At 39.7% G+C, this 23,656-nt stretch overlaps 1 protein-coding gene across 1 annotated transcript in view; it reads right to left on the minus strand.

Annotated features, from left to right (window-relative positions):
* The window catches only part of KIAA1328, a gene marked incomplete at both ends in the record, with an annotated part of 179,903 nt that extends 156,519 nt beyond the window's left edge, over nt 1-23,384 (minus strand). Inside the window, 6 exon segments of the mRNA XM_082012848.1 lie at nt 3,641-3,764; nt 12,815-12,909; nt 17,582-17,721; nt 19,368-19,403; nt 23,269-23,281; nt 23,283-23,384. Of these exon segments, the coding sequence (XP_081868974.1) occupies nt 3,641-3,764; nt 12,815-12,909; nt 17,582-17,721; nt 19,368-19,403; nt 23,269-23,281; nt 23,283-23,384 (510 nt within the window).
* Between the last annotated feature and the right edge of the window lie 272 nt (nt 23,385-23,656).

Raw genomic sequence — 23,656 nt, forward strand, 5'->3', positions numbered from 1 at the left:
CTAAGAGCATAACGTGGTAGACGCTGCTCATCCCTTATTCTGAAAACACAAATGAAACAATAAGAACCTTGAAGTTACAACTCAAGCATTCCAAAGGCAATGCCAGAATTTAAATTGCCACTAGAAGCACAGTTCAGTCACTCAGTACGTATGCATCATGATCTGGGAATGCAGAAGCAAAGAGAAGACAAATACCAAGAGCGGATGCTGAGGAAGACATGGAGGTAGGTTACACATGGTGAACCTTCTCACACGAGTTTAGTCCCAGATTCTGTTTCAAAGTTTGGAGGGTGCTAGAATACACTGCACAGACACATTCCTGCTTTCATCAGGTGTCTCACAATCATCTGACTAATCCTAGGCCACCTGCCTCCAATCTGGCTCTTCCTTAATCCTGGCTGCTTATCCCAAACACCTTTGAACTCATCAGACACAGGCTTCACTTCTTTCATATTAGCCATGCCCAGGCCAACCTCCTTCTCCCAAGTCTTTCCCTACAGCCAGGTTCTAGTTCTCACTTCCCCAGTACAGCCTGCACTTATGTTTTCCCCTCTATCTCCTGCTTAATCTTCCCTTTCAGAAGATTATTCTTTTCCAGCACTTTCTCATCCTTACAGGTATAAGATGCTTTCATTGTGGAGGGCATCAAAAGAATGGGAGCACATGTTACTGGATTTTCCAGTTTGGCCCAGTTGGGCAGGTTTTAGCAAGAAGAGCAAAAGATGTCATCACATCACACATACCTTACACCACTAAGTATCACATGTCCAACAAACAGCAGAACTAGAACTTTTTAGAAAAAAGGCTACAAGAGTTTATTATTGACAAAATAAAGGTTTGATCCTCTTTTGGTTTTGGAACTGGTTGAAACACTTTAGGTCAAGTTTATTTTGAAAGAAGTTTGATTGAAGTGGGAACACTTCAGTGGTATTTTGTCTTCGTTTTAGCCAAAATACCTAATATTGACCAAATTATAAAATAATATGACATGTCTAACAATACTGCTATAGGGAAAAGGAGAAGACCAGATGACTACTTGAAATGCCTCATTTTCTTTAAAACTGCGATCTGTATTTGGCAAACATGACAACAGGCTGGCCTACTTATCACAGCATGCTCATCAGGGTCATCCTCAATTAACTGCATGCCATGGTAAGAGCCACTCAAAGTTTCAACCACAATAGAAGAATAGAATTGACTTTAAGTTTGCATGAAGTTTTAGTTGTTATTCCCTACCCAGACACACTGACCAATTCCAAAGCAAATGTAAGCTTAGGTGCAGACACATACTGTAATTATTTCAATACTGTGAAAATATGCAGTCTTGCAGTGAGAACACAGCACACCACCTACTACCCTATGCCCCAAAGTTTTCGTCATAGTTCATCAACAAAGAGTTCAAAATGGATGGATCCCACATAGATTCTCAAAAAAATAAAATAAATCACAACAAAGTGAGGAAAATGAGCCTTTAAAGTAGGGATTACAAGTACTCAAAGCATATCTTTGCTGCAAGAGTCTTAAGAAGGAAAAAAAAATCTTGCTGAAAAAACACAGCCATTCAAACTAAACCTTTACTAAGTTGAAATTATACTTCACTGGATAGCTACAGTTATATCAGAAGCACCAATTTATTATTGTAGGGTAATTTTATATACTGGGCTAGGTAAGTTGCTGTACTTGAAAATAGCCAGAATCGGTATTCAACTTCAGCAAGTCATTTCTACTATTTCTTGTCTCTGCAACAAGCTTTAACATCAGAGGTACATGGAGGATCTTGAATCATTCATGTATGATAGGCAAGTATTGCCATAGTTAAAATTATATTGTTTTAAATTATAACCTTGTTGTATATTTCTAGGTTTTATGAAGTGTAAAATTGCATGCATTAGCCTTCCACCATGCCTACCACACTTCTGAAAAGGTATTCATGCTTGTGCAATCTATTTCTAGGAAAAAAAAAAAACAACAGACAAAAAAAACCAAACAAGACCCACCAAAAAAACAAACAAGCATGCCAACTTCCCAGTAGCCAAATAAACCTCAAATTAATTAGTGAAAGCTTCAGGTGTATAAATTAAAAAATATTAATCTGGAACATACATGCCACCCACATTCTTGAGCTGACTGAATACGCAAGACATAATATAGAACAAAATACTGACTTCAGTGAAATCAATGTAAAACAGTTGTAGTCACATCTAATGGCTCTTAAATACACCCGATTTAATATTTTCCAGGAACTATTCCATGCCCAGCTGAGCTTGTTGATGGGTATATTGTTTGGTACAAACAGACCAAATTCTTTCTATCAATATTAGTGCCACTGTGCTACAATAGATCTTCTGGGTCATGAAGGGCAATCCCCTACTGACAAAGACAACATATCCCTGAATTCCTTTCATAAGCCAACCAAGCTCCATCATAAAAAAAAAAAAAATCTTTTCTTTTTTTTTGTTACGCCCTTCAGTGCTAAACTGTGAAATATGATTGCTCTAATTTTCAAGAACCCTCCTCTAACTTCATGTTTAAGTTTGTGGACTGTTTATCTCCGTTTATTTCTGCTCCAACCCTGGCCTATAGCTTGAAGAGTCCCTTTTTGTCTCAGCATTGTCTCTGTCCATATTCACCTCACCACTATCTCGACCTACTTCTATATGGCCACTCACTATTCATAAGCATACACACACAAACCTTAGTCTCTTCTCAGAAAATAGCTTCTCCAGGCACCTCCATCAACTTAAGTAGCCCTGCTCCACAACTTTTGTCACTAACTTCATTTTTTAATTGAACAAGGGATGACTCAGAACTAAAACAGTATGGCACACTAGGTTTCACCAATGCTTTTCAAAATAGCTTTCCTCCCTACTTGGAATACAGCTCCCGATGAATCACATACTATTTACTTTTGCTGTAGTTGCAGCATAGTCTCCTCCATATCCCACTGTAGTCAACTGTTCACTAAAAAGTGTCACTATCAAAGATTTGGAAGAGAAATGAACAAGAGCAGTTTGTAAAGGTCTGCCACCCCACACTGAAGGAAAATTGTTATTCCTGCAACATTGACTTTGCATGTGATATTCCAGGACTGGTACTAAGCATATGCAGTGTAACAAACATGGAAGCCACAGTCTACAAGAAAAGAGAATCAGTTAACTTTATAAAAACAAACAAACAAAAGCTACAGCAAAAAAAGTCTGAACTGGCTAAACCTCCTAATACATACTACGTATATACATATATAGTTTAAACTCCTAATAGAGTTTAAACACCTTCAGTGTAAGTTGTCTTTCTCTGGACATAGACAGCACGAAAATATCATGCAAGTTTTACACCTCAATTACAACAACCTAACAGGATTAAGTAAAAAAAAAAATCTGTAATCATCTTTCAATGCATAAATTCCTCATTGTAATTTTCAGTTGACAAATATCTATTTCATAGCAAAACAACATCATAGGAACAGCTGGATGGCAGTTTTAAGCTCAAATGAACCAACATCACATGCTGACAAGTCATCTCTCTGATTGCTTTTGAATGGCAGCACATGCAGATTTATTCTCTGCCATAAATTAGAACAATTATTTCTCTGTAGTTCACTTTTTATTTCAGACAGTGAGCCCCTGCACACATTTTTTTAAAGGATATCTTCCCTTTCCTTGATGATAAGTTCATTCTGTTCCTCTAGCTGTCTGATTTTCTTCTCAAATGACTCCTGTTCAGCTTTCAGCCGTTCTTCTGTCACCTCCTTTTCTTCACTTACCCTGAAAAGAATTTGAGAGAAATAAAATATATGTTCACAACCACAGTGCCTAATTTCCAACTCCTCCACTTTCCAGGTAAATGGGTATCGCCCTCTCCACCCTTAAACAGGTCAGTTCCTCATAATGTTTATTTGACATATGACTTTACGCAACACATTACTTTTTCCAAAGGCACCAGTCTCACTAGAGTACATGTACATTAATGGGCAGCATGAGACTACAAAGTAAGGACCTGAACCCACAATTATATTTGTGCAGTTGACTCCCTGCAGCCATAATGAAGACACACTGGGATCCTTACAAGCCTATGGCATATAGACAGAAAATTTAAATGGGAGGGCTTAGCTGCTAAGACAGGAAGAAAATTGAAAAAACTTTTCTGTTTCTTAATCTATAAACTACTCCTTCTTTCACATTTACTGTTCAAATGTAAGTCCAGGAAAGGAATAATTTTTCTTGTTAGTTTTCTCCAAACAAAACAGTGTGTCCTCTTCTGGGGATTTTAAAATATCAAGCTGCAGGAGTAAATTTTCCTTTCTGTCTGGGCCATGGCAGCCCTTATCTTTCTGCTCAGTGTAAATAACTGGATCAAGATTAAAAGATGACAATGTGAGAAAGGTTTACAATGATCATTTATTCTGCACCTCAAGAGCAGGCTGTAAAAACAATTCTTCTGGTATCACGTAGGCAAGATGACCATTATGCACAGATCATCCTGTAACTATGTTAAAAAAAAAAAGGCTTAGAAATCATGGTTCTATAAAAGCTCTACAAAAATATTAAGTAATGAGCTTAGATTAATAAATATTATTGCTCTGCACCTGGGCAGTTTCTGTCGCTGAAGGCTCTTTAAAGTTCAGTCTTTTATGATCCACAACACACGTGAAAGGAGACCAAAGCAGTACAACTTTTAGAAAACTTCAACTTTAAACTTCCTTTAAGTGAAACAATGTCTCTCTCTCTCTTTCCTGGGCTGCATCCAAAGCAGGGTGGACATCAGGTTGAGGGAGGGGATTCTGCCGCTCTACTCCATTCTGGTGAGACCCCACCTGGAGTCCTTCATCCAGTTCTGGAGCCCTCAGCACAGGAAGGACAAGGACCTGTTGGAGAGGGTCCAGAGGAGGCCACGAAAATGATCAGAGGGCTGGAACACCTCTGTTGTGAGGACGAGCTGAGAGAGTTGGGCTTGTTCAGCCTGGAGAAGAGAAGGCTCCAGGGAGACCTTATAGCAGCCTGCCAGTACTTAAAGGGGGCCTATAAGAAAGATGGGGATAGACTTTTTAGCACAGCCTGTTGCAATCAGACAAGTGGTAATGGTTTTAAACGAAGAGGGCAGATTCAGACTAGATCTAAGGAAGAAATTTTTGCCAATGAGGGTGGTGAAACCCTGACACAGGTTGTCCAGAGAGGTGGTAGATGCCTCATCCCTGGAAACGTTCCAAGTCAGGTTGGATGAGGCTCTGAGCAACCTGATCTAGTTGAAGATGTCCCTGCACATTGCAGGGGGTTTGCACAAGATGACCTTTAAAGGTCCCTTCCAACCGCAACCATTCTGTGATTCTATGAGAGGGAGATATGTAGGCACTGGACTATGCCTTCCACTCATTCCATCAGACTCACTGACATGTTAACAGAGAACTCCATTAAGGGACTGAGCCATCCATTTGACATCATGATGTTTCCCTTAAGTGGACAGAGATTTGTTTTGATGTTCCAGTGGAAAAGCCGTAAATACCACAAGTGGGTCACCCCCCTGGGGTGAACTACAGACAGGCAGTATTCCCCAAGTCTAAGATCAGTCCACAGATTGATTCTGCTGGAGCAGACTACATGAAGTTGGAAATAACACTGAAACTCACACCTTTTCTCTGCAAACCTGGAGGGAGAAAAATGATATATAGCATATAATCAAATTCTGTCAATTAGGGCAGTTTGAGAGCTTGGAACAAACTATTAATTGGACAGTTTCTAAATTACACAAAAAAGATATGTATTTAGCTTAAAAACATACACTGTTCATATGCCCATGGTCTCATTTACAGTCCTGTCCCTAGTAGTGTTCATCAACCCACTCCTAGGTCCCTTTCCCTCCATTCAATGGCTGTGAAAAGGGGTGTGCATACATCAGAAAATAAACAAGGGAAAGGGAACCAGCTGTATTAACTCTGGATCCATCCCAACACCTATGTACTCCCTAGTTAAGCAGGCAACAAACTTTTGAAAAACATCTACCATACATCCTTGCTCACCAATGCAGTTACAACTATGGTACCTATGCCATAGGCTGCAGACCCATGCTGTTTCATCTAACCACAACCATTTTTTTTCCTCTGAATCTAGATCAGATCAGATAATCTAGATAATCAGGTAAAAAGACTACAGCATATACATATATATACACACATATATACATATATATATAAAGACTTCCTTCACATAATCAGTGAAAGATATAAGAATGCTTCCTGTTTTCTAGGGTAAAAAAAATAAGTGTAGAGAACAGAGAATAAAAGCAATCAATCAATTAGAAAAAGACAATGAAGACAGCAATGACCATGTAGATGAAAGATAGGAAGGAAACAAGAATGCAGGTGTGGATCAGAAGGGAGAGAGAAGACAAGTCACATCTCAAGGACACTATATAAGGAAGCTTGTTTACTAACTGCAGGAGTGATGCTGTCTTAGAAAACTATTCCAGACAGCTAAAACACTGGGCCATGCTGGTACCTAAGAACATTGAACAACAGTAAGAAAACAAGATAAGGTAAGAAAGAACAGAGCACTAGAGAAATAAGACTAAACCTAGCAGGTTTTACCTATCTCTAGATTCTATGAATTTTCTGCTTGTATCAGTTTGCACCACATTCACGTTCTGTGTTTGTATTTAACACAGATCACAGCAATCTGTCATACTCCCAGATACATGAATATATTGTACCACCTATCTTATGCAGTAAGTGACTGAGAACAGTAAGTGATCTTGGAAGAAATGTGGCAGTATGTGTTTATGTATCACAAAGCAGGAGACAGTCCATAAAGGGCAGGCGAGATATGAAGACAGTTACTCACAGGAGGTGGCAAAAGGAAGTCAGAGAAAAGGAATACAAGAATGTCATCAGATTATGCTGGATTTATGTCACATCCTATACATAGCTCACTGAGATCTTTTTACATACTTATTTCTTTACCTTCTAGCAGTAAAGAATAGATGATTTTTAGCAGAACTAGAAAGGACTTCACTGATGCCAAATAGAAACATTACAAGTCTCATAATGCTCCTCAAAAGGATTTTCAGCCACTTCTCATCCACCCATGGTCAGAAAATAGCAAGTGAAAGAATTAAGGCACCTCAACTACAAAGAGCACAACCACTCCACTGGGCAACACACTAGTGTCCAGTTCCATTATCGCTGTTTCCAGGAATAACTAGAGTACTGACAGGTGAGATTGAAGATGACAAATTAGTAGAACTATTCCTGCTGTTCAGTGTCTGCAACATTTCCTTGCATGCAATTTACATTCACCTATCTTGCGTCACAGGATACATACCATCTTTGTTCAAGATTTGTTTTAAATTCGACACTCCAAAGTTATGTTGTTCTAGATGCATCTGAATAAATATTTTATTTTACAGGAGCCTCTATAGGAAAAGAAAAATTCATAATGCAGGTATACTGACAAAAAACCCTCCTGGGACATCAGCCTTAGTGTTAAAATGAATTCCTAATTCACCAGTTCCAATTATTATGGTGTGCTCCCAAGTCCACTGCTAATACTTAGTAGTTCTGGCTGATATGAAGAAGGAATTGATCAACAAACTTGCTGATGACACTGACTCATTCCACTGAGTAAGCAGGATTGATGCTCTCCAAGTGGAATTTCTGAAGCACTGCACAGGTCAACATCACTTCAAGTTTTATTTGTCTAATGAAAAACTGGTAAGCACAAGAAAGAGCCATGATAATACTCACATCAACATTACAATAGGGACAAAACTCAAAAGACCTCTTTCTGACTGAAGGCACTTAAAATCTTTACCAAAAAAAAAGAAGAGCTGAAAATGCAAATTAAAAATAGTGTTTTCTATTTTTTAAAAACATTAGGAAAAAAATAGAGCTTTTACTGAGGGAAATCTGAATGCATGAAGAACTGTAGCTAAGCAAGCTAAGACGAAAGACAAAAACAAAAACCAGAGACACAGACACTGGAAACTTCACTGATCCATCCTATACTCATTGGGAACATTTATCTTTTGGAGCACACTCATCTGATATCAGTCTGCCAACTAACTAGCAAAAATGAAAACCTTTTGGTGACTATTCTTGAAAACGACAGGTTTCAAATTCCAGGCAAAGAATGACATCTGGAAGAGGTAAGACCACAGAAAGAGGAAAAATGGACCAAGGACCAAGACAAGGGTATCATGCAGGACCCAGCACACACTGGATACATGGACTGAAAGTATTCCAAGTAAAAGATGTGCTCCAAAAAGATGAAACAAGAAGTTTTCATGCCAAAGTTGATCACAGCATGCCTCTGGAAGAACTGAGCAACAAAGTGACTTTTAATACCAGCACTGCAGGAAGAGAGAATGGCAGCATTTTTAGTCCAAGGATACTGTTCACAAATCTGATACATTTTACTCAAAGATAATGGGCAGTTGTGTATAAGTTAAAAAAAAAATCAACAAAACCCCCAACAATCCCAAAACATAATTGAAACTGCTGCACAATGGATAAGTTTTATGATATGCAACTTACAATATAATACAAAACTAGACCTCACAGCATGAACTTATAGCTACAAATTACTTTGTAAGCCAAAAAGGTGAGTGCGGTTGGTGATACAATAATCCTAGCATGCTTTACTTATCAACAAGAAGTAATTACCAGACAAGCTTAGGGATATCTCATTTGCAGTCTCACTGCTTGACCAATTAAGAGAACTGCAACACAACATTGTCTCCTAAAGCAGCACACAGAAAAGAAGAGATCTTGACATTGAAGTTAAAACAGTTAACAATTTGGTTAAATATGAGGTAGTGGAACCCAGGATAGAAGGCAACCTAAGAGGCCAAACACTGTTGATTTGTCACATGGGTTTCCACGGGCAAGTTGTCCTTCAAAGATCCTAAGTGCTAGAAGAAAACCACTTAAACAGCAGATATATGCTACAATAGTTTTACTGTCCTCCTTTGTAGTGGTTTCCAGTTCTTTAACCAAATTAACCTTGTGTTTTGATTCCCATTTTAACCTTTTGTTGGAAAAGTCCCAATTTTAGTTGGTCAGTTTCATCTTCAGATCAGGATAAAAAGCCTACATAAAGCAATGCCAGTAGAAAAGACTAGCATCCCAGATGGCCAGCACCCTACAAAGAGTTTAGGAATACAAGATCTTGGGAAGGATGAAGCATTTTCTCAATAAGGGACAAAAGGCTGTCTGAAGGCTGTTTTACTAGCTGGTGGGTACAAGCCGTTCTGGGCATTCCAGTGGTCTTTGCCAGAAAGACACTAATCTGATTGCAAAAACCATCTCTCTCATTTGAAAAAAGTAATCACTCCCTCCCTTGCGGGGATAAGGGTATTTTGATACCTTTCTACCTAAATTACTTTCAAAGATCTGTTTGCAAAGTCAAATGATGGAGAAAGCCCGCTCCCTATTATCTTATCTGAAGAAAGAAAGAATACAAAGTAGTTAGCAATTCTCACCACTAAAAGCAAAAATTAAACGTTCATGAACCATTCTACCTCACTTAATCAATACTGTACAGGCATACATGAACTGTGCAGGCAGAGAAGTAGGACTTAAAATGTACACATTCTAGTGGGAGCCAGAAAGTCACTACACTGTAGCTATGTATCAGTTAGGAGTGAGATGAATGCTTGCAAGCACACCTCACTCTCTCTGCAAAGCAAGCTACAACCCCCTCCATTCAGACAAACGCTGAGACAGAGCGAGCTCTCAAAATCTGCATACCACTTAAAACATTTCACTCCAGAATACTTTATAACCATTCTCAGTGTGGTGTCTTGCAAATCCTTAATGCTCAGTCAACTGGCTCAGTCCCAGGGGACCTTGCGCTGCTCTTTCTTGGAAGAGGCTAATGTATCCTGACATTGGCACAGAGTACAAGGGTAGGAATTTTTCAGTGTCTTCACGATGTCACTGCTCATTTCATTATATAAGCTGATGACTGCTTCAGGAGTAGCCTGCAGTAACGAAAGCTCAAAAAAAGTCTTTTTTGCCTCTTAAAAGGACTCTGCTTGTAGGGAGAGCTAAAATTTGCTCTTACTATGCTTGCCACTTTCACCACCACACCTTCATGAAAACTCAAAGGTGTCATGCTAGTTGTTTCTGAAAATAATGGTTGATCACACTCAAGAATTTCCCATTTACTCAAAGCACCTTGGCATTCATAGACATGACTCAGTCTACTCAGAAATTCTCTGACAAAAACAATTTGAACAAGAATGTGCTGACACAATTAAAAAAAAAAATTCACATTTACAACATTCAGCTCTTAACTTTGGATCCAGTTTGCCTCTCTTTTCACCTCAAGAGGGAAGATAGACTGGATATGTTCAATGAAAAGCATAATAATGGTTAGATTTAGAGGTGGCAGCGCAGAGCAAAAACTAAGATTATTTATCCTAGAAAGAACGATTAGAAAGGATATTGCTGAATCCTTTCTTTCGACCCTGTCTCAAAATCCAATTTCATAAACTCCCTAACAGCTAACATGATGTCAGCCACTGGAATCTCCAGCCGCACAGTATTACAGCCCAGCAACTGATTTTCTCAAAGGAGAGGAAAATAATGTAGCCAGCATTATGCCACACCAAGACAAAGTCTCTCGCTACAGTATATTAGCTAATGCACAGGCACACACCTTCCCAACATTGGGAATGAGAGTTGGAGGAAGAGAATTAAGAATAGGAAGAAAAGTACACTAGCTCTCCTTCAGCAATCGCAAAAGTCAGGGGAAAGACCAACATCCTGAACTGCTCAAGCAAGACTTGGTTGCAATTCCAGCCCCAGGAGTTAATCATATTTTGCTACCCGTTTCCACACAAACAGAATTTTACCACTTTAAAACTGTCTTCATGAAGACAGTCATTGACCAATCTGTTTCTGTCCACCATCCTGCAATAAATGTGCAAGAATTAGGCCCAACTCCCATAATTTTAGCTCATAAATAGTAGCAAAACAGAGAACAGTGAAGTATAGCTCTGGTCAAGTGAGATCTTAATTATTCCAATTATTTACTTCAGGACAATCTTCCTGGAAAACGTTCAGCATTCTGCTAGTTCTTTTTGTTCTCTGAAATAGCAAAGAATGTTCTACTGCATGTAAAAAACCCTTCATCATTGCACAACTAGGGATGAAAATTATGGAGAGTTTTAAAAAAGTGACGAGGTGAGCGGAATTAAAGTTCAACTTCCCTATTACTCTGCAAAGGACTTTTAATTACATCCAATAAAAATATGATTAGGTTTAAAAATAAAAGAGAACTAAGTATAAAATAATAGTGTTCCACTAATTTTACTTTTCAAAATTAATGTTGCTGCACCTCCTATTTTTCTCCAAAGAAATGTCAGGCAGAAATATCAAACTGTCCTCAGGGAAAAATCACAGCATCTGAGATTTAAGAAGAATCCCATGCTCAAATGAATTAGTGTACTACCATTCACTCGGGAGCAGTGTATTATGAGGAACAATGTAATAAAAGGCTTTTTTTAATATTAGACTATACCTCTATATATCAACAGTGGCAACAATGTCCGAATAGCTCCAACATCTGCCAATTTGTAACCACGCTTCCCAGCAATCTACTCTTTATGACAGACTTAACTAGACATTTTCTAAGACATGAGGTAGGATAAAATAGAGCTGCAAGCATGAAGAACGTCAGAAATTACTAAAATACTGTATAGCAAGAAATCTTATATTGGTACAAATTATCAGCAGGCAAAATGGTTCATTGGATGGGGATAATCAGGAGAAAACACTCCTAGATGCACCAGAGACCTACTGCATGACCTTGAGCAAGTAACTTAGTTTCTTAGCACAAATTTTCTTATACAAGGAGAGTAATGCTTGCCAATTATTGCACAGACATATGAAATCTATGGCAAAAAGTATTTCATTAATACCTGATAACTTGCATTTTGTTTTAGAAAAAACTTTGCCTTTATAAATTCTTAGTATGGACACTAACTTTTAGCCCAAAGGACCCAAGATCACCTCACAAGGCTTTCCCTTCTGATGTTGTGCAAAAGCCTGACGAAGTCCCATGTGCTGCTTCTCAATTTTATTGCCATTATATAAGAAGCAGATTCCCAGAGATTCTGAAGTGTTAGGGACACAGCAGGGGAGAAAAATCTCCTCCCTCAAATTTAACCTATTTTTCACATCATTTATCTTCATGAATGAAACTAGCACTGGAATTAAACTTAGAAAAAAACTTTTGCTAAAGCTGAGAAACTTGCACTATTTCTACCTCCCTCTTCAAAAAGCAGGGAGAACTTGAAGAAATCAAAGCAAAAGAAAGTTTGGCTAGATAAGTTAAAATTACACTGGACTGTTTATTGCTCTACATGGGCAAACACAGGCAAATACTGATTAAGTTGTTTCAGCCACAAAATCACAAGTCCACCTTTAATAGGGCATTCCATATAAAAGCTTACCCCTGGCAAACAAGCACTACAAAGTTTCATACGAACAGTTTGTCATTTCCAAAAGACAACGTGTTTATTTAAAGCCCATGATACAAGCAGCAAACAAAACCCTAGCCCTGTGACTAGGATGGAGAGTGGATGAACTACTGCAGGTCACAAATCTTTGGCTCTTGTTTTCAATACGTTTAGGGGCTTTTGGGTCAGGAAGCAAGGAAAAAAACATCAGGGTGCTTCATGTTCATACCTCTTCCAGCAAGAAAAATTATCTTATGCAAATATACTGTTCCATAATCCAGTTCTACATTGCTTGATGTTAATTAAAGGAATGACTCTCCTGAAACATAATGCATTATCAGGTGATGCTTATTCTTACCTGGCAAGTTCTTTAATTAAGTTTGCAATGCGTCTCTTGTCCTCAGGACACAAATCCTTTAAAGAAGCACTCTTCATTCCTCCTTCACTAGTGACCTGAAAATTTAAAATAACAGTTTAGAAAGCACTCTTTAAAGGAGAACAAGTATTTCATTAAGTTATTAAAAGCATTTCAAGACCTAACAATTACAAGTTGAAAGTAGACAAATTCCAACTGGAAGTAATTTTTTTTTTAATGTATGCACAGTTCAGTGAAACAAATTACAAAATTGCAGAGAATTGTTTTGAGATTCGTAATTCAAATGCAAGCTGCTAGCTTCAATACTAAACATGTTGGGTGAAGTTTTAAGACATAGACTATTCATACTAGATAAAGGGCAGTAGGTTCTCATGACTTGGAAATCTAGTGCAGTGATATCCAAATCCAAGTTCAAACTTTATCATATTACGATCCTAAAATAATAAGTAAGAAAAAAAAAGTTCTCCCTTAGCATTTATGACCCAAGTATATAAAACAAAAAAAAGAAAGGCATGCAATATATCATTAGTAGATGCTTAAGTCATAGAAAGAATCTCTGGGTTGGAAGGGATGTTTAAAGGCCATCTAGTCCAACTCCCCTGCAGTGAGCAGGGACATCTTCAACTAGATCAGGCTGCTCAGAGCCCCGTCCAACCTGACCTTGAATGTTTCCAGGGGTGGGGCACCTACCACCTCTCTGGGCAACCTTATTGCCAAGGTTTTTTTTAATACACAGAAAAGTACACACCCTTTCACACATCACTGTCGCTTGTTTTTAATCACTTATTTGCTACCTTTGTACTCACTACTCCTTCCCAAAACAGACCTTTAACATACTCCAGTACTTCAGTTCTTTTAATGCATTTATCACACCGGGAACTGCAGTATTCGTTATCAATGTCCGCCAGAGGGCATATTGCTGTTAATGTTTGCAACAGTCCCTTGTGTTACAGAGGTTACTGGCATTATCTATTTTGGGTGTTTCCAAGCAGGAAACAGTTCTAAGTTCTAAATTTTTTTATCAAAAACTTCTGTCATCAGTGACTCAGTTCCCCAATCCTAGTGATAAGCAGAAAATAAGAATCCCAAGATGAAAGCAACAATAAGAGCTATGCTATTCTACCCAAGAGTTTAACAAGGTTTAAATATTTCCACTTAATCTGACTTGCTTATTTTCAGTTTAGACTTTTACAAACCTACAAATATTATAAATCTCCCTGAGCAGATAGAGTGCGTAACATGAGATACAAGACTGCTACCAAATGCCATGCAGTTTGGCCAACCTAACATAACACAGCACAGAACAACTTCTAAGCAGACAAAGCAAACACTGGGCTTCTCTTCCCTCATTAGCAGTAATGGCAGCTGATCTACACACATCAGAGAGGAAGTGCCCCGTGCCATTCTTAGCTAATTGCTTCCTGAACAGTGGTTTGATACAGTTAAAGGACTATAGCACTTTTGAAAGAGGTGATGATTTTATACAGACTTGTGTTATACCCACTTGACTCCCAAGTACACTCTTAGTTTAACATCAGTGTATTTTCCTTGTGAAAAAAATAAATAAATGGAGTTTCACAAGGCAAATTAGACTTCAGGGCTTTTCAAGGGGACATTTGATTTCAGTTTCCTTCCCAAACATATGCTAGTTACAGCCATATAAGTGAAGAGAGAATGTCTTTAACTTAACTGAATTTAACTTCAACTAAGCATATGGTTGAAGGATTTCCATTTCTCATGATAAAAATACCTGAAATTTTTTTTTAGCAGCTAGATGACAGAAGTTCCTGAAGAAAAATAAAAAGTTACAGGACATTTTTCACTCCGAAAAGAGGCAGAAGCTTGATCACATTAGTGAAGGAGATTTTAGCACAAGGTACGTCAAGCTATTACCCAAACCTATGTACCTACTGTCAGACAAACATCTGTGGGCTGAAGAGGAAAATCTGAAAAGTTAGTCTGTGTGTTTTTGTATCACCCACAGGTGTGGATAGATAGGCCATAAAAAATTCTCAGAGGCAGTCTTGTACCGTAACACATGTCAAAATGAAGCTGTGGAATTATGCACAGCAACACCTCCACCATCAAAACAAGATGATAAATGAGATACAGGTCAAGACAGTATAGTCTCCTCTTTCCAGATTCCTGTCCTTTATACACAGCTCAGAGTAGAACGTGGTTTTCTAACTCAGTATTTTCTGGATGAAATGTACTACATGAATGGAAGAATCTCTCACTTTATAAATCACACCTTGGAAGATGACAATCTGCATGACAGAAGCAGACAACTTCTGTCAAATGGGAAGTAGAAAGATTGGAAATTTAAGTCAAGACCAGTATAGCAAACCACAGGTTTATTAAAAATACCGAAAAGCTACAAAGCTAGCAAGACTATTTTGAAGTCTTCCCCAAAACTCGCATCTGCGTTTGTGGAACTCAAGTCTATCTGAATGAAGAAAAGGTAAACAAGTTCTGCCAAGATTCATATAGGACCAAAACTCAATCCACTCTCTTCAAAAGACAATTCTGGTAAATCATAATCATGAGCTACCTACCAGTAGAACAGTGCAAAGTATGTTAAAGTAAAGCAGTCAGCTCTCCCTAGAAGCTTCTCCCTTGAAGACAATGAGTTTTGTTGGTGATGAGAACTCCTTGCAAAAAAAACTTTGGGAAATCTTCCTCTTCCATAACAAGTAAAATGTGTTTGTTCTGTTTGTTGCAAGTAGTTCAGAGCTTATCTTCAAAGTTAGAATACAAAGTTTCCATGAGGATTTGGCAACGTAAGAGAAAAACAGAAGGTTAAAAAAGGCAGAAAAGAGAAAAAGCTTTGAACGCATTTTATGTCAATATTATAAAAGCACATTTGAGTCTCCAATCAAGATTTGGTGTATTAGGCATTGTATAAAAAGAACAAAGCCCCTTTCTACACCAACAGCTCTCACAGGAAAAATGGAGTAAAAGAATGCAAAGAAATGCAAACAACACAATGCAACAAAACAGATTTTTAAGTGACATATGAAGGCATCTATGAGGCAGCAGGCTTGTAGATTCTTATGAAGAGGTGCTTCTATGTAAAGATATAATAATACATAATGCAGGCTATGTATGAAATGTCTCTGCATGTCACTTAACGGCATCATTTGCAAAGTAGAGGTACATACCAGCCTCCTAAAAGCAAGTACTGATAAACAGAGAAATTTTCTATTCACAAGTCCAGGATGGACCTTGAAAATGAATTAGTTAGAGTGTCATGCTGAAGGATTTGAAGGGCAATGACACTGTCAGAGCAATGAGAATTGAGTGATCTGTCTTCACATCAGAGTTTTGAACATACATATGAGGCACACAGCATTTACTCAGCACACAGGAGACAAGGAAGACATCTTAGCCCAGACGAAGAACAAGATTTAACTGCATGATAATACAACAGTGATTCAGAAGCAGTCAAAAGTTTTAGATCCTGCCTGTAAGTGGGAAGATACCAAACCCTTGTGACCTACAGCCTTGCCCAAGATGACTACTAGGCATAATACTCCAATAACTTAGATAGTCACTGTATTATACAAATCATGTTAGAAAAATGGCATCTCTCAATAGATTTCTGAATATCACAAGACCTATCAGAATGCAGAATAACCTTCCTAAAGAAAGCCCGTTGCTTTGAAATTTCTAACGCAATAAACTGTAGGAAAAGTATCACCTATTTTCTCAAGAGTAGACCAGACAATTCGAAGCAGAACCAAAATAACGTCAACTGACAAAGCTACTCCTACTACTCAGGTGTATTTGTAACTTCTACTATCAAAAAAAGAAAGTGACTTTACCCTAGTAACATGAGCAGCCACAGCAAAAAGGTCTCCGAAAGGTATTTTACAAGTCTTGTTTCTAAGTGACACCTCATCACAGGAAACACATGGACCTGTTGGAGCAGGTCCAGAGGAGGCCACAAACACAATCAGAGGGATGGAACGCCTCTCCTATGAGGACAGGCTGAGCGAGTTGGGGTTGTTCAGCCTGGAAAAGAGAAGGCGCCGGGGAGACCTTATTGCAGCCTTCCAGTACTTAAAGGGGGAAACAGACTTTTTAGCAGGGCCAGTAGTGACAGGACAAGGGGTAATGGATTTAAACTGAAAGAAGGTAGATTCGGACTAGATCTAAGGAAGACATTTTTGACAATGAGAGTGGTGAAACACTGACACAGGTTGCCCAGAGAGGTGGTAGATGCCCCATCCCTGGAAACATTCAAGGTCAGGTTGGACAGGGCTCTGAGCAACCTGCTCTAGTTGAAGATGTCCCTGCTCATTGCAGGACAGGGTTAGACCTTTCAAGGTCCCTCCCAACCCAAACTATTCTATGATTCTATGACAAGAGCAATGAAACTGAACAGACTGAAACACATCATCTTGCATGTTTGGCTAGTACCATACAGATTAGGGGCCACTCAAAGCCACGCTCACTTTCTCTCTTTACACACACATAGAAATATATATATAATCTGTTTTACATAGCCCCAGCTACATACCAGTTACATAAATTAGCATATTCAGCCTTTGTTCTTTTTAAGTGAGCAAGCAATGCAGTAGAAAAGTAATTTTTGCCAGCAAGGCACCATGTAAGTAAGCAAAAAGTATAAGAGATTGCAAAAATAATAGTACTCTAAAACTGTTTAGAAGTTTTCAATCTAAAGATTTTCTGCCATTTTTCTACTATGTGCACTCTCAAGAGCAAGAAAAATTTACCTTTACTTACCTGCTGCCCTGTCAGATCTCCTGTGCTTCTGAGAGGATCCATGGAAACAAAAGCAACAGACGCAGGCACTGTTAGCTCTGTTTCACTTTTTTGATATTTTGGCAAATACTTTGTTCTTAAATTTCCTTTTGTAGACAATCCTGTAGATGAAAGACAAGCAGAACACACAAATTATAAAGTCGAAAGAGACCCTTATATTGCTTCCTAGAACAGGACTTCCATAAAGGCATCCTTGCCTTAGCCACTCTTTTTTAAAAGAATGAGCATTTCAGCAGTTCCCCCCAGCCTCTCACTGTACACAAAATTTTATTAAGATGAGTGTATCAGCAGAAAAAGAGGTGCACTGCACTGAAGTACAGCCAGCCACATGAACACCAAAGTAAATTCTGAAACACACATGCTGTCTTCTGACTAAGGTTCAATGCAAAAATCTGTGTTTAAGGTGCAAAAGCATAAAATCAAGCTGCTTCTTTGATACTCAAAGACAATGAGGAATCAAGCAGCAGTAATGCTCCTAAAGTACCACTCATAGGATAAAATACAACTTTTTTCTGCTATACAGCCAACTTACTCATTGCTCAGGCTAATTGTTTGTTCCTGTCAGGACCAGGCATATGAGTAAGGTAACACTGGAGGGCACACTCCACAGATCATGTGTAAAAAGCTTTCTGCCATAAGAATTAGTTCACCCCTACCAACAGTAACAACACTAAAGCACTGAAAATCCTGGTGCTGTAATTATAAAGTGTCAACACTGACACTAACACTAAAAACTTCCAGGGCCAGATGAAAGCCAAGTACTGCCACAAGGCTTGCGTTTTGACTGTTCAGAATTCCAAAAGGTTTTGAAGAAAAAATACTGATTTGATACTACCAGATAGATTACATTTATTTGGGTAATGAATTTCAGAAGTGTGTCAGCAATTCAAGCAAAAGAAATAAGTTATAAGCTTTAAAACCTTCATGCTTGTACACAAGGGAGAACAATTCTTCTGAAATGCTCTTGCATGGAAGTGGAAGAGTATTTCTCAGAGTGAATCCATCACTTAGGATCACTGTTTTCTTTCCAGGGCAGAAAGTATAGCAATCTGACATTGCCTGGCTTGAACTACACTAGCTACAAAACACACACAGAGATTTTTAACAGGGCTGTTTGGCCAGTAGTTTTGAAGGATAGCCATGCTACTCCAAACCTAGAGCACAGGATTCCTCAAAATTTATAACTGCTGGACATACACAAAATTTTAACAGAGTTAATCATCCCTAGATATGTTTTCAGGACTGGTGTCACTATAAAAGTTGTGTTTGAAAACAATTAGAAAATTCTGAAGGGGGACTAAGAACACCCAACATTTCCCCAGGGATGTACACAAGCATGCACTCAGCAAATCAAGGTCAACAGAACTAATAAAAAAATATTATTTTTCTTTACACAATGAATCTTCATTTTAATTGTTATCCTCAAAATTTACAAAAGACCTGAACATTTCTAATGCTTCAACGTTCTCTGGAGAACACATGAAAAATTCAACTTACCTCATAAATTGTATAAAACTACACTGTACCTACAATAGAAACAACTCCTTTGAAACTGTTCATCTTTCACTGTATGCTTATCTAAGCAGCAGAGCATAAATGCTCTGCTATAATCCTCTATATCCCATTAAAACTTGTGACGACTCTATACTTTACGCACTGAAGTACACAAACCACGTACCTGAAAAGACATTGCAAAATTCAGCATTCACAGGAAAAACCTTTGTTTACAGCTACTAGAAGGTCATACCTGAAAGAGATACCACTGGCTGTTCTTCATCAGAAACTGCATGTGGCTTTGTTAAAGGCAATAAACAAAAACAGAATAAGCGTGGCCCTTTAAGAAGAACAATAAAAATGAGTATTTTGGCTTTTAATTTTAAAAGACTGTTGATAAGAAAACAAACTGGCAACACGTCAGGAGCACCAAAAGCAAGAAACACTTGACTAGAAAAAACAAACAATGCACAGAGTGCTAAAATAGAAAGCATTACTCCTTCTTCACTATGCATTAGCTTTCTGCCTTTCTGCCAAAGATTATTTCTGAGGTGACCTTCGCAAAAGATCCCTGGGACCAGCCCCAGTTGCAAGTGCAATTACTAAAATAATGAAGTAATAATATGTATTTAGATTAAAGCAGGTTATCATTACATAAGGAACCTCTTGATATGTAGGGAAGACAAATTCCAATAATGTATATTCATACAGTGATAAAATACATTTTGTACAATATATTCTAAGCAACATAAACAAGGATAAATATAAAAGGTTTCAAAGGAAGTTGGTCATTCTCATCTGATCATCACGTGATGAGTAAGAGATGAAAGCCTGAGGACTGATTGTCTTTAAGATGATCAAGATTTGTTCTGAAGTAGTTTAAAAAAAAAGCTATTTCAAGAACTTTCAAATAACCCAGGGCTTTAACTATTAAATTACCTGACTGCAGAAACACTTAAAAATCACAAAAGACTGGACACCACATTATTTGTGCTGTTAGCACTCACTGAACTTGAATCCTCATCTCCTAGAAGTCACTAAAAATAGGACTCAACACAATTCAGGGAAGGGTGTAAACTACAGTGTCCTCCTTAAAGCAACAGTTGCATTTTGCTGAACATAAAGATTTTTATTCCCACATAAGTAACTAACATTATACTAAAGTGAAAAGCAGAAGCACACAGCACAAAATTCCGCTCCACTATCTTTTCTTTATACCCCTTTGCTTTCCACAACCTTCTAAGGTTGGCCAATTAAATCAATTACCTAATTTCTGTACTGTTTATAGATAAATGCATTTAAGGTTTTGCAGTTGTCTTCATACAATAAAGTCAAATTGTGAAAATATTTCAATTAACCTACACAAATCTTTCCCTTAACTAAAGTTTTATTTTGATAGTACCATCTCAAAAGCTTAATTTAATAAATTACCACACAGTGGAGAAAATTAGCAACAGCCTTGAAACTTTCCCCTGTGGGCAGCAACTTCAAATTCAATCAATACCCATTGTCCATCACACAAACTGGTACCTGGCACACCAGAAGGGCTTGATCACAGGCTCATTTGTGATCTTGTTGATCCACTTTATCACTTGTAAACAATTATCACTCATCAGTCTTACACCAGTTTAAGAATATGTTCACTTAGTATTACTGTCAAAGACATCTCTCTCTACAAATACTGAAAGCACTTCCATTCTCACCTGTAAGCTGCAGCCTGCTATCTCTAACCTGTCACAACACATTGTGGGGTCATGCCATGAACCAGGTGAGGAAGCTGAATAAACTCTGGAAGTTGAGCACTGTGTTCCCTCTTTCCAAAAAGCACTAAGGTAGATCAAAAGTCCACGTCTGGATCACAGCCTAGCACAAAGAGCTGTGCACAACTACAACAGCAATCTGCAGGGCACTGCAGAGAGTACCTTCATACTACAGGAACGCATATGCAGGAAGAAACAAACTTCAGCACAGGCAATTGCTTTCTCCACTGACATATGGTTAATCTGTGTGTCAACACACGGCTATAATATATAAAACAGATTTCCCTAAACAGCAGTTGGTTTTTGAAGTTTGCTTCCAGTATTGGCACTGTTGTGGAGAGATACCCAGTACCAGGATGAAAAAATTAGTCCAGGCTGCTGCCATTCTCCCCCCAGCTACGAGGACCACTCTCCCATGAAGGTTTGCAGTCTAATGTATTAGAATAAACCAAAGCCAGGTCAGGTCACCTTAATCAGCTGGACTGAAAATTGCCGTGACTCAGGAGCTGATTCATAAACAGGTCCAACATCCTTGTCTCGGAGAGTGGCAACAGTACTAGCATCAACCATTTAACATTAATCCACTGCCTTGTGCCTCTCAAGACTCCCAATAAACGTTGTACCACCACAGCTAGTGTTCAAGGCAACAGCAGAGACAGTCATCACAGTCATCAGAGAACCTGAACATTTTATGATGCTGTATGGCTCCCCTGTGGCAAGCAACAGTGCATCTGCCTTCCTATGCTGTATCTATTCAGCAGTTACAGAGAGAAGGTCAGTTTTCCAAAGCTATTAAACCAACATTACCAAATCTTTCATCCCCACCGCCCTTTTCTGAAAGCATACACTATTATTTTCTCCTGTGCCATACACGTCTCCACGTATTTAAACTTTTCCAAGATCAGAGGCAATGCTACCTACTTGCAAAAACATGTAAAATGGAAATGGTTGTCAGGAAGAGCCTCATTCCTTGGAATATCATGCTGCATGAGGCCACTGCTAGGCTCAGGAAACCATATTTAGTCCACAGGAAACAAACTCTCACCCCAGTAGTTAACTGATAAAAATACACTGTCATTGTAACAGCATCAACACTTTCACAACTGAACAGAGCAGTGAAAGTGTGGCAACAAATCTGATACGTGACTACCAACCCTCACCCTATCAAATCACAAGGAAAGTTGTAGGTTTGTGGGTGTTTTTTAAACAAATGGGAAATCATAGCAACATGCTCCCTGAACAGTCCGGTGGATAGTTGGCCGATTTTGTTTGTGCATCGTTTTCCAGTGAATGTGCAATCAAATATAAATACAAGAGCACGCACAATCACTTCTAGCTGATGCTGGAATCCCACTCTCAGTGCAAGAGCAATGCTTCAAGTCCTTCATGTCTAAAGCTAAATTGTCAGCTCCTAAACTTCCACCAGGCCACACTGCTACCCTAAGGTCTTCAAGTAGTGAGCCTCTAACTCAGCCACATGAGCCCAAACATCAATGTCAACTCCTCCTGATTCTCTGAACCATGCAAGCACATCTCTCTCCAGCCAGGCTTTTACAGGCCGAATCCCCTACACCACAGCCACCACCTACTCCATCTACGTGTTCAGCCCCATGTAGTGCCCCACAACTGGAGCTTGCATGTCTCCTGCAAAGCCACCACAGCCTCTCACTTGTCCCTCACAGATAGAGCCCTCCAGCCTCCAGGTCTCCCACAGGCTAACCCTAAATGTTATGCTTGCATTCAAGCTTAGATGCCAGTCACAAAAGACACATCTTCTCCTTGCTGCCTGCTCAGCCTCTAACAGTTTCTCTCTGTTGATTCCCTTGCAAGTTTCTGTAACTTGAACCCAGTTCCTGCATTTCCTACATATTCACCTCCCCCAGGACTGCACAGCTAGGTGACACAGAAGACGGACACACAACCCTCCCTCCCCTTGCAGGCCACCTTTGCTTTTAAATCCCACATAACTCTCCACTCCCTCCCCGCACACAGGCACATGCCCAAGCTCTATCCCGAGGACGAGCTCCTCCACACTTGGCAGCGAAGCCCCCAGACCCGCTGCACCACGACCACAAAACCCCACCCGTCCCACAGCCCCACATCGGCTCCAGACTCTCTACACCAAAACTCCAAGGCAGACGCCTCCGTCGCCCGCCCAGAGAGGCTAAGCCCCCGCCTCAGCTTGCCCATCGCACACCCCACCCCCGCCACACCACCTCACAGCCTTCCCAGACAGCACCCTCTCGCCCCGCTCCCCTCCACACCGACTTCCGCCCCAGCCCCCCTTGCCGAGAGGCCAAACCCCCATGCCCCCTATCACGGCACAACCCCAGGGCAGAGGCCCCGCCACGGCCCCACGGCCCCCCGAGCTGCCCCCGCACCACGGAAGGATACTGTCCCAACTCCATATATGCCTCCGCCCAGCCCGGCCTAGCGGCCACCTCCGCCATCTTGAAACAACCGCCACTCCCAGAGTACCCCCCGCCGCCCCCCCAGCGCTCGCCGCCCATTGGCTGCCCGCGATGGCTTCGTCTTGCCACTGCAGGGGGCCGCCGGGGGCCGCCGGTACGCGGAAGAGAGGTGCATGCTGGGAGTTGTAGTCCTCCGAGCGCAAGCTGACGATGGGACTACGCTCCTGCGGAACTACCACTCCCGGCAGGCCGCTTCATGCTTCCCGCCCGCCACAGGCTGACCGAGGCATCGGCCGGGAGAACTACTACTCCCAGCGCACCTGGCGGCTAAAGGGTGGGATTGAGGACAAAAGGGGTTATTACCCACCCCA

This window comes from Phaethon aethereus, assembly GCF_964289735.1.
Source record: "Phaethon aethereus genome assembly, chromosome: Z".
In the NCBI taxonomy this organism is placed as follows: domain Eukaryota; kingdom Metazoa; phylum Chordata; class Aves; order Phaethontiformes; family Phaethontidae; genus Phaethon; species Phaethon aethereus.